This window comes from Melopsittacus undulatus, chromosome 2, assembly GCF_012275295.1.
Source record: "Melopsittacus undulatus isolate bMelUnd1 chromosome 2, bMelUnd1.mat.Z, whole genome shotgun sequence".
Taxonomy (NCBI): Eukaryota; Metazoa; Chordata; class Aves; order Psittaciformes; family Psittaculidae; genus Melopsittacus; species Melopsittacus undulatus.
Genome location: NC_047528.1, coordinates 1,097,129 through 1,111,505, shown reverse-complemented (window position 1 = coordinate 1,111,505; position 14,377 = coordinate 1,097,129). Strand labels below are relative to the sequence as shown.

The window sequence follows — 14,377 nt, the reverse complement described above, 5'->3', positions numbered from 1 at the left end:
AGCATACAGCATGATGCTCTAGGATGACTTCCATGGAGGAGTGGCTGAAGTCTCTGCCTCTACCCCATGCTTTTGGCTGGGTCAGATACATTCCCTTTGGCCATGGGGCTGGACATGACTTAGTCTCTAAGCAGAGATTCAAATGAGTTACAAGCATGAACATTTCACAAGGGCCACCAGTGACTGCTCTTGATTTCCCCACGTGATTCCTGAGTAATCCTGGTGTAATCATAAACCACCTTAGAATATAAGACACATTAGAAGAATACTTTGCCAACTGGGCTGTAATTCTGGTCTTGAATAGGACCCAAATTACAGTTCATTTTTAACTCTGCCTGAACTGGGGACTGGGGCAGATCTGGGTCTCCTGAAACTGCTGGACTTTAGTAAGCTGGAGATCTAAGGCTTAAGCCTGTAGGTACTTTCTTGTAGCTCACTAGTTGGATGGATGCCTTTTCCCCACTCCTGCAGGGCTGTTTAAATAATCAACAATTCCTTAACATGGGAATCTTCCTTTCAACACTTAATCACTGTGATGCCTGAAATAAGTTACAGCACTGGAGCTGTCAGAGACAAATAGAGCATAATCTGATTGCAACCCTCCCTTACTTTACAAAGATCCCTCACTTGTGCCCCCCGGCCCCTTTGGGCTGAACAATTTGTGTACATTTCAACCTCACTGTAACATTCTGTTCTCTGGGAGCAAATGGAATCGTTGCTGCTTCATCTTCATCCCTGCTGTATAGCCAAGACTGAGCTTTGGCAGGTGTGGGGAAGGGGAGGCATCACTTTGGTGTCTGATCCCACTGCTGCACTTTGGTTTGCAGAGATGCCACAGGAGTTTACTTCATTACCCCAGGAAACACTCCTAATGTCTTATGCACCATGGATTAAATGTCTTCAGATAGAAAGGATAGAGCTTTGGTGAATTAAGGCTTGTTCATATGGAATATTCTTGCTTGCTTCCTGTGCCACCGTGTGCAATCCAAGTTCAGCCACCTGGACAATAGAAGGGGTCTTGTCACCTTTGTTGCTGTTTCAGGCTGTGCTTGCTGTTGTTAATCCTGTTGTAGCTGAGGGGTGGCACTTTGCAAATGACATCCTCTTTGTCCCCTCTTGCAGGCTGCAATCATTAACAGGATTCAGTGCAGGATTGTGGCTTTAGATCTCCGAGGGCATGGTAAGTGAAAGGAATCAAACCAAAATCACAAAAAGCATGTTCCACACTCTCATATTTTAAAGAAGATGTAACAAATCCCTGCTAAAAGGACTAAAAAAGCATCCCTAAGGCATCCCAATGTTTATGCCGAAGCAGGGATGGAAAAGGGAACTCTGCAGCTATCCATCCTCACATGCTAGAAGCTGAGACTCCTATGCCTTTGTGTGAGGCAGTGATGGACTTGTTCCTTCTCACATACTGCCACCAAGCCCTTCCTTCATGTTTCATAACCCATAGCTGATCTTTACCATTAGAAATGAGCTCTGTTCTTTAGTTTTAAGATACTCTGCAAATATGGAAGATTATAGGGAGTGTTTCCTATGATAAAGTACCAACTGTTCCTATTAACTCTGGGGTTCTTCATTATTCATGTTAACTGTAGTAGCCTTGCTCTTAATAACTGTGCCAAAAAGCTTTGTGCAGTTGCTTCTCTAAATCCTATGGGGTTCTGAAGGTTTTCAGCTTGTGTGAACTTGACTTCTGCTTGTTCTTTCAGGAGAAACCAAAGTGAGGAATCCTGAGGATCTGTCTGCAGAGACTATGGCAAAGTAAGGATGCTGATGCTCTCTTTAGTGTTTCTCTGTTCACAAACCTTTATCTGTTGAGCAATAAACTACTTGAGAAGACACAGCCTCCATTCAGGGAGCTGGAAGGTGGTTTCATTTCACACGAGTCTGGTAGTTATCCCTTCTTCTCCTTCCATTTTGGGGCAGTTTCAATCTGTTTGGAATTAGATCTCTTCCAGCTAAGTCAGATTCCCAACTGAGTTGTTCTTCAGGCTTTAAACTCACTTTAAAGATCAGTGGCTTCATTGAGTGAACACTTTAAACCTGCAACATGCTGTAACACCAGCAGAAGGGGATTTATTTCCTTGGGCATAAGCAATTGGGGCATTTTAGCTTGAAATCACCAGTTTGGTGTCACCCCCAAAGTGTGGGGCACAGACTGAGATGTTAAAGCACAGAGGGAGTTGCTCTTTCAGGCTGCCCTGACCTGCTTTGGGATGCAAATCTGCCTGTTGACAAAGCTGTAAGAAAAGCAAATCCCCACTGTTAAACACATTGTTATGTCCATAGCTGGTACAAAGAGACTCTTTGCTATGAAACAATTAAATCATGACGGGTTTTATAACCTTCCTATGAACAAATCCACTTGGTTTGTTGAGGGGAGGCCATGTGTGAAATGGATTCTGACTTCCATTGTGTGCCTTATTGCTACTGCTTGTGGTTTGTCAAATCCTGATGTGGTGGTGTCCTGAGGAAACACTGTATGGAATGATGAGAGCAAAACTACTTGGGGGGAGGGTGGGAGGGGGTGAGAAACAAGTTCCTTTTGGTTTTAGACCATTCTCTCCTTTTAGCAATGATCTTGAGAGTTATCCCTGACTTTAAATAGGAGCCTTAAATTATAGTTGGGTTTCATTTTTCTTCTCAAATCCTCAAGGAATATTGTCTGACAGCACAAACAAACTGGTCATCCTTGGGGCTTTGACTCATTTTCCAGTTGCAATACTGCTCAGGTCTCCTGTCTCTGAATGCTTTTAGGCAGGAAAGCTAATTTGGGTGTCTTAAACTACAGTGCTCTTCAGTAAATGTCAATCACAGAATCATAGAATGGTTTGGGTTGGAAAGGACCTTAAGCTCATCCAGTTCCAACCCCTGCCATGGGCAGGGACACCTCACACTAAACCATGGCACCCAAGGCTCTGTCCAACCTGGCCTTGAACACTGCCAGGGATGGGGCAGCCACAGCTGCTCTGGGCACCCTGTGCCAGCGCCTCAGCCCCCTCCCAGGGAACAGCTTCTGCCTTATCTCCAACCTGAACTTCCCCTGTTTCAGTCTGAACCCATCACCCCTTGTCCTATCACTGCAGTCCCTGATGAAGAGCCCCTCTCCAGCATCCTTGGAGCCCCCTTCAGACACTGGAAGCTGCTCTGAGGTCTCCACGCAGCTTCTCTTCTCCAGGCTCAACAGCCCCAATGTTCTCAGCCTGGCTCCATACAGGAGCTGCTCCAGCCCCTGAGCATCCTCGTGGCCTCCTCTGTACTTGCTCCAACAGTTCCATGTCCTCCTTATGCTGAGGACACCAGAACTGCACACAGTGCTGCAAGTGGGGCCTCAGCAGAGCAGAGCAGAGGGGCAGGATCCCCTCCGTCAACCTGCTGCTCACACTGCTGGGGATGCAGCCCAGCACATAGGGAGGTTCTGGGCCCAATTCTTGTCCTCAGGCTGCTGTGAATCACTTCTGTGCCCAGCCTGTACCTGGGATTGCCCCAACCCAGGGGCAGGACCTTGTTCTTTGTTTTATTAAAAGGCACTTAAATGAGCATTTTCCTTTAATGAAAGCAGAAATGATGTGATTGTTCAGGACAGTATTGGCTTGAAATGATTTCCTGTATTGGTACCTACATTAAATCATAGACTCATGAAGTGGTTGGGGTTGGAAAGGACTTTAAAGCTCATGTAGTGATCAGAGAATCAATTTGTCTGTTACCTGTGGGTTAGAGCATACAGACAGGATAGAGAGCTGGGAACGGGTCTTGGATCTGTACTCTCTCCTCCTACCATAGAAATCCTCAGGAATACCTCAGGATACAGATGCCAACTAATCTGTGGTCTCATTTGGCAGAGATGTTGGCAACGTGGTGGAAGCTCTGTATGGGGACCTCCCACCCCCCATCATGCTCATCGGGCACAGCATGGGGGGGGCCATCGCCGTGCACACAGCAGTAGCAAACCTGGTGCCAAGTTTACTGGGGCTCTGCATGATCGATGTGGTGGAAGGTGAGTGTGTGTCCCATTGGATGGGGTTTTGTCCCATTGGATGGGGTTCTGTCCCCTGGGATGGGGTTTTGTCCCATTGGATGGGGTTTTGTCCCATTGGATGGGGTTCTGTCCCCTGGGATGGGGTTTTGTCCCATTGGATGGGGTTCTGTGCCCTGGGATGGGGTTTTGTCCCATTGGATGGGGTTCTGTGCCCTGGGATGGGGTTCTGTCTTCCACCTAGGTCTTTTATGCCCAAATCCCCAAATAAAGAAGGTTTTGCCCAGTTTTAATCCAGTGCTGATTCCATCCTACACGAAAGTGTTCCTGCTATCATCCCTCCTTTTGCTTTTCCTAGATGGACTCAGTTTGCTGCTTTCCCTGTAACATCTTTGCAATACTTTCTTGTTAGAGGGGAGGAGGGTGGCTTTTTATAGGATGTATAGTGTCTGGTTAGTGATTATTGCCTTCTCTTGTTATCTGAATGGCCTGTCTCTTCAAATAATGATTTCCTAATGTGGGAGCAGGTATGACTTTGGGCTTAGGAGTACTGAGTTGTGCTTTCCTTAGGACACATTAAATCCCCAATGAGCTCCAGCTCTCTCTGAGGGTGTTCCCTGGGAGCCAATTCTCTGTAGAGGGATGTGGCAATAATTTCATCAGATGCCATACAGTTACAGTGTTTGGTTTTAGGTACAGCCATGGATGCACTGAACAGCATGCAGAACTTCTTAAGGAGTCGTCCCAAAACATTCAAGTCACTGGAGAATGCCATTGAGTGGAGGTAATGCATGAGCTTATGTAGTCTCCAGAATCTTGGAATCCCAGACTGGTTTGTGTTGGAGGGACCTTAAAGCTCATCCATATCCAACCCCTGCCACGGGCAGGGACCCCTTCCACTGGAGCAGCTGCTCCAAGCCCCTGTGTCCAACCTGGCCTTGAGTACTGCCAGGGATGGGGCAGCCACAGCTTCTCTGGGCACCCTGTGCCAGCGCCTCAGCACCCTCCCAGGGAACAGCTTCTGCCTCAGAGCTCAGCTCAGTCTCCCCTCTCTTGAGCAGGTTCAAGCCATTCCCCTTGGCCTGGCCCTCCAGGCCCTTGTCCCAAGCCCCTCTCCAGCTTTCCTGCAGCCCCTTTAGGCACTGGAGCTGCTCTCAGGTCTCCCCTCCAGGAGCCTTCTCTTGTCCAGGCTGCCCCAGCCCAGCTCTCTCAGCCTGTCATTAATTTCCCAAAAGAGTTGTCTGGGCATTGGAGAAGGATCCTCTAAGAGTTTCAGCCAATGGAAAGCCTCATGTTCTGAATTGCAGCTTCCTTGTAAGCGTCCCAGCTCTTACAAAAGAAGCTTGAGACATCATTCCCATGTGTGAAAACAGGATTCAGCAAGAATGACTTTCACCTTTGGCTTCTCAATGTGAAAGGGAGAGGTTTCATGGTTACGTTTGTGGGTTGGCCTACAGCAAGCCCACTTCTGCTCCCAAATACCCACGTTGTTTCTGACTTCTCCCTGTCCCCTGCAATGAAATGGGTACAACCCTGTTTCACTGTTACCCACCAGTGCTTTTAAATCCACAGTTACAGTGACAATGGGGGTTCAAATAGGTCACTGTGTAGCATGAACCACTGCAAATGTCTGAGAATGGGATGTTTTGGGGACATAATGAGCTGTAGAAGGGTTTTACTTCTGTTTCTGAGCCTGAGAGTTCCTATTTAGTAACCATTTGTGCCCTTCTGATTTTAGTTTTATTTCTTCCTAGTGTAAAAAGTGGACAGATAAGAAACCTTGAATCTGCCAGAGTGTCTATGGTCGGTCAAGTCAAACAGTAGGTGGTTTTTGGTTTTGGTTTTAAAGCTCTTAAGATCATCTCTTCTGGTTTACAATGCCACACACACACTCGAAAGGGAAGATTTCTTCTAGCAAATAGACATTTCTTACCATTTGATCACAGCTGATGCCAACAGCAGCAAAAATCCACCAAGAGCCCTGTTTTAACTGCTGCTGGTTGTGCATTCATTGGGTTTCTGCACACATTAAGAAACAAGTGTCAGTCTGATGCCTGTTCAGGAATCATGTCCTAAATCAAGCTGACCTTCTGGGTATGGACTCTTTTGCTCCCTTTTAGTAATGCTTCATTTATCTATTGCATCTGGGGAGTGATCTGGGGTGAGTTGTGAGGATCAGAGTAACCTGGTTGTACCACTCTAATCCTTGATATATCCACAGCCTTTACATATACCTCATACTCCATGAAGTAAAGCTGTTGATTGTTTGACCACCTTCTGCCTCTGTTTGCATTGATAATTGCTCTGGGATACCTGTGCTTCACAGGCACTTTGTCCCATGGCTGCTCATGGCTGTATCTTCCATCCAAAGCTACTTTTAACCTTGAAAGCACTTCTTCAGCCACTATCTGAGGAATTGCTGAACACTTCAGGTTAAAACCTGCTCTGTTGGGCAGGGAATCACTTCTGGTTTTATTTCCCAGGTGTGAAGGGGCTGCAAGCCCTGAATGTCCTAAAGCCATAGTGGAGGGTATTATTGAAGAAGAGGAAGAGGAGGAAGAGAATGAGGAAGGGGGAGGCTCTGTCAACAAAAGGAAGAAAGAAGATGACACAGAGGTAGGAAGCTTCTTGCTGTGTTTTCAGCTGTGTTTGCACGATGCTCCCATGAAGAGCAGCTACCTGTAGTGATCCAGATCATCCTAATATAAAAGGGAGCAACTCCAGGGACTGAAAACTTTATACTGGGAATGTTATTCTCCTTCATCTCATGCCACCAGTTCTATGTTGGGCTGTTACCTGAAAGCCTGGGTTTGGTTTCCTTTCCCAAGCTGCTCACAGATTTAATGTGTGTCACCTGAAATAAGGCTTCTGGCCTGAATGGGAAATGCTCTGTTCTGAGTCTCTGTGCTATTTTTGTTCACTTCCAAGGCACAGGAGCATTCAGGAGATCATCCAGATGATTGCAACCCAGGAATGTAAATTCCTCGAGGAAAACCACTGGGGCCAGCTTAGCCCCTTGTATTTCTGTGTCACTTGAGAGCCAAGTGTGAACGTTCAGACCATTTGCAAGCTATTTGTGCCAGTAAAACCAAGCAAATTGAGCACCCTGAATACTGCAGCCTTCTCTTGATCTATAGGTGTAGCTCCTGCTCACTTTCTTGTCCCCTACTCGTGTACTTTGGCTTCATCTGGGGAGGCATTTAGGAGCCAGGAGGCTCATCCCGTTGGAATCACCTCCACCAGAGGGAGCCAGTTATTTCCTAGATGTACTTCCAACTGGCCAAGGGTTACTAGTGATGCCTAATGCGGAGCTCTCTCTCTTTCCTCCCTGCAGACAAAGAAGGAGCACTTATACACGTGGCGAATCGAGCTGGCGAAAACAGAGAAGTACTGGGATGGCTGGTTCAGGGGCTTGTCAAACCTCTTCCTCAGCTGCCCAACGCCAAAGCTCTTGCTTTTAGCTGGTACGTGGCTCTTCCAGTCCTGTTCACCTTCAGTGGCTGTTGACTTTAGTGATGTTCTGCTTGGATTTCAGGGAATAGGGTTTGGCTTATGCCTTTTCCCAAGAACACCAGACCTCTCTGTTCCACCTTGGCTTCTCTACATATCTTGAACTGTAAAACCATCCATTTAATCCATGCCAACCTGCAATTAGTTCACAACCTCTAGTATCAAACAAGCATATAATGACATACTGTGTATTGCTGCTGTTGGGGGGTGGTTTTGTTCTATGATGTGGAAGAGGGGCTAACAGGACAGATCCAAGCTGCCCTTCAGCCTCCATTACTATCTAGGCATGATTTGAACTTCATTTCAACTGAAAGCCAAGTTTTTGATGTTCTGCAGCCAGGTCTAAGCCCCTTTTTGTTCCTTAATAGTAAATACAGTGTGTAACCAAGACAAACACCCTTTTAAATTGTAAGGAGGGATGTATTCTTGCATTTTGGACTGGGATTTTTCCCTGTCACTTTACTGTCTTGAGGTGCAGCCAGGAAATGTCCTTATGGTGGGTGTCAGGGATGTTGTTTTTGTTTAAATCTATCAAAGTAAGGAGTAAAGCCCGCTTAGACAGTCATATTTCCAATACATCTCTTTATGTGATTGTAGGTGTTGACAGGCTGGATAAAGATCTAACAATTGGACAGATGCAAGGTAAATATTTAATACTGTTACTCTATCCTTATGGTAATGCTCTTTTTGGGTGGTAGCTTGTTGCTATGGGTACACACAGGAGGAAGAGCTGGAATGGCCTCTTACCAGGTGCAGTCTGTATCAAAACAAATGTGCATTAATTCATCCATCCCATAGTGTCTGTGGTTGTAGGGAAAGTGGGCAAATTGAGAAGGGAAAGGCTGGATCAGGAGTTGTGAAGGGCTGTTGCCATGGTTCTTGTTGAGCCTAGTGTTCAACTCCAGACATGGAGCTGCCACACTTCTCTTGGATCACAATGATCATGAGGGCTTCCTTCTTTTTAAGTCCCTTCCAACCCAAACCATTCTGTGATTCTGTGAATTAAGTAGCTGATTCTGCCTTTGGAAACCGCTGTGTGTACTATATAATTTGCTCTGGATTTCTGTATCTTCCCTGCTCCCTCTTCACCACAAAATATAGTGAGATCTAGTGAGGTTTGTTGCTAAAGAATTGGTTTTAGAAGAGTTCCTAAATTCACAGTGCTGTTAAGGGTGTAGTGTGTGATGTTTCCTGTGTACACACAAACTGCTTCTCTAAACCATTGCTGTCAGAAGCCCAGGTCATTTAAACAGCAGCTCCAGTGATGACTCTCTTGATCCACAGGGAAGTTTCAGATGCAGGTCCTCCCACAGTGTGGCCATGCAGTCCATGAAGATGCTCCAGACAAGGTGAGCAGCACCACTGTGGGGTTGAAGCTAGAACAGTCATGGTCTTCACAGCTTAAAATGCAAGTGGGGTCTGTTCCTTACTATGATGCAGAGATCTTACCTCAGGGGCAATTCTGGGCACATCTTAACTGGCCATTGGCAACTGGCTATTGGAGAGTGCTGAGGCGCTGGCACAGGGTGCCCAGAGAAGCTGTGGCTGCCCCATCCCTGGCAGTGCTCAAGGCCAGGTTGGACACAGGGGCTTGGAGCAGCTGCTCCAGTGGAAGGGGTCCCTGCCCGTGGCAGGGGTTGGAGCTGGATGGGATTTAAGGTCCCTTCCAACCCAAACCACTTTTTGATTGCATGATCCTATGATAGAGGCAGGAATGTGGTTCAGCCAGTGGAGCCCGTGGTTGGAAACACATCTGGTTTCAAAGCTTGTTCTACACTGACCTCTGTGAGGGTAAAACTCAGCCTTTCTGTGCTTCATCAGTCTGAAATAGGGATTTTTATCTAAACATACCAAGTTCTTATATAATATACATTCTAAGCAATGTTATTACTGTCAGGATTTATCCTTGATGGGAATAACTTACTCCATGATCTCACCACATCCTTTTTCCCCTGCTAAAGTTAGGCATTGATGTAAGAATTACTGAAAGAGGTGGTCAGATTGGGAGATCAGTGTCAGAGTAAGGCTGGAAGCATGGAGTTCCTTATGTTTTCTTCTATAAAAGCATGTTATACAGAGCTGTTAGTTTTAAAGGGGCAAACACTGATTCAAGAGGACTCCAGGGACATGATCTGTTGTTGTTAATGCTTCAGGCTTTGAAAACCACCTGGATTTCCTGTTATCTTCATGTCCCTCTAACTTCTGACCCATGTCTTTCCCCTTTGCTCAGGTTGCTGAAGCTGTTGCGACGTTCCTGATCCGTCACAGGTTTACAGAGCCCATCGGTGGATTCCAGTGGTGAGGCTCTGTGTGTGTTAGAGCTGTGCTGTCCTTGGGCAGAGCTGAGCTCTTGCTGCCTGTGTGACTGACTCAATGTAGGAGGCTGGAGTTCTGGCATGATGCTAAAAGCACATGTAACCAAACAGCTTTGAGTCACAGCCAGTAATGCAGTGGTATTAACGCAAGGTCCTGCACATGGGCAATCCCAGCACAAACACAGGCTGGGGGATATGGGATGGAGCAGCCTGAGGAGCAGGACTTGGGGTGCTGGGTGAGGAGCAGCTCCCCATGACCCGGCTGCAGTGAGCACTGGAGCCCAGAACCCCCCTGTGTGCTGGGGGCACCCCCAGAGCGTGAGCAGCAGCTCAGGGAGGGGATCCTGCCCCTCTGCTGTGATCTGGGGAGACCTGAGAGCAGCTCCAGTGCCTAAAGGGGCTGCAGGAAAGCTGGAGAGGGGCTTGGGGCACCTAAGGTGTCCCTGCCTGTGGCAGGGGTTGGAACTGGATGAGCTTTAAGGTCCCTTTCAACCCAAGCTATTCTATGACTATATGATATGAAGGTCACATTCTCTTTAAGCTTCTTTAACTTTAAACTTCTCACATACTAACTTGTCTTAATGAAACCTCCTTCCTTGCATATAGGAGCCATGAATCCTCCCAAGCTGATACCTTTCTTATTAGCCTGCCAAAAGGCAGAATTAGAAGTTTTATGGTATTTAGTTTAAATAATATTACTTAAGTAAAGTAATCAAAACCCTGTGTTTTGGAAACAACTTGTACCACACTGGCCAAGAAATGCTGGTGGGATTAGACAAGTAAAGGATGTGCTTCACTTTGCAGACTTCCTCATGTGTTTCCATATCAGAATGAACTGGAGAAGCCAGGTCTCTGCCAGCAGCCACAATGGTAAAAGGAGGTTGTGGCTGATAAGGTTGATTGGAAAAACACCCAAAGTCTTAGTTACACACCCTAAACTGATACATAAATCAAGCTCAGAAGGTGCATGTCTGCTTTGGGATCATCTTTCAGCTGAACAGTAAAATAAGCAGGTTTTGAAGCAGTTTCTTAAGCACTCCTGAAAAGTCTTCCTGCTTTTAGCTATAAAGTCCTCAACAAAAGCCAAAAGCCCCAAAATGTGTGATGCTGTAGGACTGGCAATGCTAAAGAGGTATTGCTGGATGATCTCCTCCTTTTATCCCCCTTTATCCTGTGTCCTTGGGGATGAAACAGTGGAAATACAGGACTCTGGGCTGTGTATTTGAAATCAATGCAAGGGTATGGTGTAGGTTGATGTGTAAGTGGTGAGGGGAGGGATAAGACCAAAGTGTAATGTTGAATCTCCACCAGGTGTTTGACAACCTGTGCTGTCTTGAGGGTCTAAACTGTTGCTCCTGCTATTATGGTTTTAGCAAAACCAGCTTTAAACCAAAAAGCTTGGAGGAAAAGAGGTGGCTTGAGTGTGCTTTAAGCCACATACCAAGCTTTTGTGCTTCTCACTGCTTATGTAGCTTACAAGTTACATTGAGTGAATTAATGCTGGCTCTGTTCTGCATTATAGACTTCTTTTGGCCTTGTTTACCAGCTGAATTTAGGCTGTTGCAGAGTCAATCTGCAGAGAATACCTTGGGTTTAACATGTGACTTCTCTTCCACTCTCCTTTTTCCTTCCTAGTGTGTTTCCTGCTTGTTAATACCCTGGTGTTCTCCAGCACTGAGTCCTGTTGTAAATAAACTGCACCAGAGGCCACTGTGATGTATCCATATCCTTTCATCTCTCCAGTTCAGCGGCAGTGAGAAGTTGGTGTGAGATCCATCCCCCTTAGAACTAGCTCTCCAGAATGTGTCAATGTTTAGGGACTTCCTTGCTGGGAAGCAGCTTGAACTGAAGGCCATGAGAAGCTCTTCAGGCCCTCAGAAGTGGGCTCCCCTCTGCTGCCACAAGGAAAGACCTCCTGAAATCCCAAGTAGTTGATCATAACTCCATCGATTCTCAGGCTTTCTTGGACCCAACTGCAAAGGGGCTGTTGGCAGTCCAGATCCACCGAGGGCATTGCAGCATAGCCAAAGGCTTCAGGATTTCTCCATGGAATTGTCTCATCATCGTCTTTGCAGCACCCCTTAGGTTTGCTTTTATACACACATCTCTTTCCCCTAAAGCAACAAGGAATTGGCTTCATTGGGAGCTCAGATTTTGCCTCACCAATGCCAACCTTATGGGTTAAGCTGCAGGAAGAGCCCAGATGCTGTTCCCTAAGCAAGGCTGGATGGGACTGTAAACCAGAAAGATGAGGGGGGACCCTGAGCACCATTCCAGAGTCTTACAGCTTTCTTAATGCTCATTTCAAGCTCTTGCTGAGAAAACCATCCTGGATAACTCCATCTGCTGCAGAAGGTAACAGGCAGGAGCCTCTGGGCTCAGGTTTATGGGGAAGACCCAAGAGCAGCACTAACAACATGCTCAACAGGCCTGGAATGTGTTCCTGCCTCCCTCCTTTGCGCTGCTGCACACAACTGAGCAGAGATCAGCACCTTTTGGATGAAAGAAATGGAAGATGCTCATGAAATAAAACCCTGGAGGAGTTTGGGGCCTGTCCTGCTGCTGCAGAGGTGGAGCTGCTGCTCATTGCTCCAGTACTCCCCAGTATTGGAGGAAAGACCTTGTTTTCACTGTCACCCTCGACCAGTTCGCTGCCTGCCTTCCAGATACCCATGTAAATGCCATAGTTGCACGGAGAGCTTTGCTTCAGGGTTCAATGATCCACAGACACTTTGCCAGGTTGCTGAAAGCAATCACTCAAGAGCAAGCAAACACGTGTTGGAGCAGTTTTCCTCAATGGTTTGCCAGTGGATGTCTGAAATCCCTTTTCCTTTGCCTTGTGTCCATACCCCTCGATGCTGTATGATGGAAGCAGTGTTTAACGCTGCTTTGCTGAGGCAGAGATCTGTTGTTGGCCTGATTTTGGGAGCTGTGATGTCTGTGTCCTGTGACAAGAGCTGTCATGAATTCTTGGCCTTTGAGAGGTGCAGGTGGGTGAAGGGAGATGGTGTGAAGAGCTGGCAAAGCCTGGTTGGACATTGGGGTTCCCCCAATGGAGACCTCCCTCATCTCCTCTGCTTCATTCGCATGTGAGCCCTGGACCCAGTGGTCGTGGCCTTGCTCTTCATCCCTTCCCTGACCCATCAGGGTGGGAGATGCCTGGATCAGAGACAAGCCTCATCCCAGAGAGCTCTCCCCTCTCCTGGCACGTCACCCATCAGCACTCAGGTGTGCAAAGAGCAATTGCTGGCTCCCAGTACCTCCCTCTGTAAGTCACTGTGTTAATTCCTGCTTTACTTTACTATCACCTTGGTGTAATGTCCACCCTGGTTTAGTTGCTGATGGGTTCAATGGAGCTGAGGTGCAAAGCAGCACTTTTCCCTATCCTGAAGATTGGCAAAGTCCTTTCCGGATGATTCCTGTGCTCACACTGTTGGAGATGAAATAATGCCATGTGTATGTCCAGAGTCTCACTCCACAGGCTGGTTAAGCATGTGCCTGTTGTTATCCTCATGAATGCTCTTGGTAAAGCCACATTCCTCCGTGCTGAAGTAACGTTGGAGGAGCTGGCTTAGAGGGATTCATTGTGGTAACTCCTCTCCTTTGCCTCTCCCCCTTTCCATTGGCTTTCCCACTTTGTGAGCTCTTAAACCACCAAAACCCTCCATGGAAAAGCAGATCCGTTTTGTATCCCATAGGAAGCCCCACTGGAAGATGAATGACAGCTTCGAAATCCTCTGGGCTCCCTGGATTCTATTTTGTTGTTAACATTTGAGAAGTGAGTGGAAAACAATAAAGAATTCAACAGCCTCTTGCATGTGACATTGCTCCGTGCCCAGCTCAGCCCTGACTCCCATAGAGGAGGTGCAGGGGCTCCCATAGTCCTGCTGCACTGAGAGGTGACAACAGGGACAGCAGCAGCACTGGGGGGGGCTGGAGGAGGAATTCCTTCTGGCTGTGTCAAGCCACAAGCGTTTTGAGCCTGTCTGAAGGGTGTTAATGCTGCTGTGGTGGTTTCTTCTCCTGTTTCAGGGAGCTACAGGCGGAGGTGAATGGTGTTTAGGTGAAGGATGGTGCAGGCTGTGGTGAAATGAAGTGCAGGGAGAAGAAATGTTCTCTTTGAGTCATGGAAAATGGGGGCTATAGAAACCCCCCCAAATCACCAGCTCCTGCTGTGTTTTTCCATGGCCTGCAGCATTAAAGAGCAGATAAAGAGGAGGAGGGTGGATGGAGTGAAAGGACACTGGGTTTAAGCTGGCACCAGACTGAGCTGAGCTCTTAGGCAGAAGCTCTTCCCTGTGAGGGTGCTGAGGGTTGGAGCTGGATGGGATTTAAGGTCCCTCCATCCCAACCCATTCCATGATTCTCCAGTTCTGTGCTCTCTCTTAATGTGTTGCAGCAGTTGGACTGAGGAGCAGTGGAAACTTCCACAATGGAAAACCCCAAGGCTTGGCAGGAGCAGAAGATGCAGTCTGGGTTAGTCACAGGGCTCCCTCACATCAACCCCAGTGCCTGGATCTATGTGCACCAGACCAAACCAGTGCTGCCTCAGAGATCCCAGGAGCACTGG

General features: G+C 47.2%; 1 protein-coding gene across 1 annotated transcript in view; it reads left to right on the top strand.

The window, feature by feature from the left end:
• Positions 1–13,617, top strand: part of PPME1 (protein phosphatase methylesterase 1) — a 31,417-nt gene extending 17,800 nt beyond the window's left edge. Inside the window, exons 4-14 of the mRNA XM_034074427.1 lie at positions 1,123–1,180; positions 1,716–1,767; positions 3,849–4,003; positions 4,676–4,766; positions 5,737–5,802; positions 6,466–6,598; positions 7,317–7,446; positions 8,090–8,134; positions 8,777–8,841; positions 9,723–9,790; positions 11,443–13,617. Coding sequence (XP_033930318.1) covers positions 1,123–1,180; positions 1,716–1,767; positions 3,849–4,003; positions 4,676–4,766; positions 5,737–5,802; positions 6,466–6,598; positions 7,317–7,446; positions 8,090–8,134; positions 8,777–8,841; positions 9,723–9,790; positions 11,443–11,461 — 882 coding nt within the window. The 3' untranslated portion in view covers positions 11,462–13,617. The remainder of the gene's footprint in view (positions 1–1,122; positions 1,181–1,715; positions 1,768–3,848; positions 4,004–4,675; positions 4,767–5,736; positions 5,803–6,465; positions 6,599–7,316; positions 7,447–8,089; positions 8,135–8,776; positions 8,842–9,722; positions 9,791–11,442) is intronic.
• Positions 13,618–14,377: the final 760 nt, after the last annotated feature.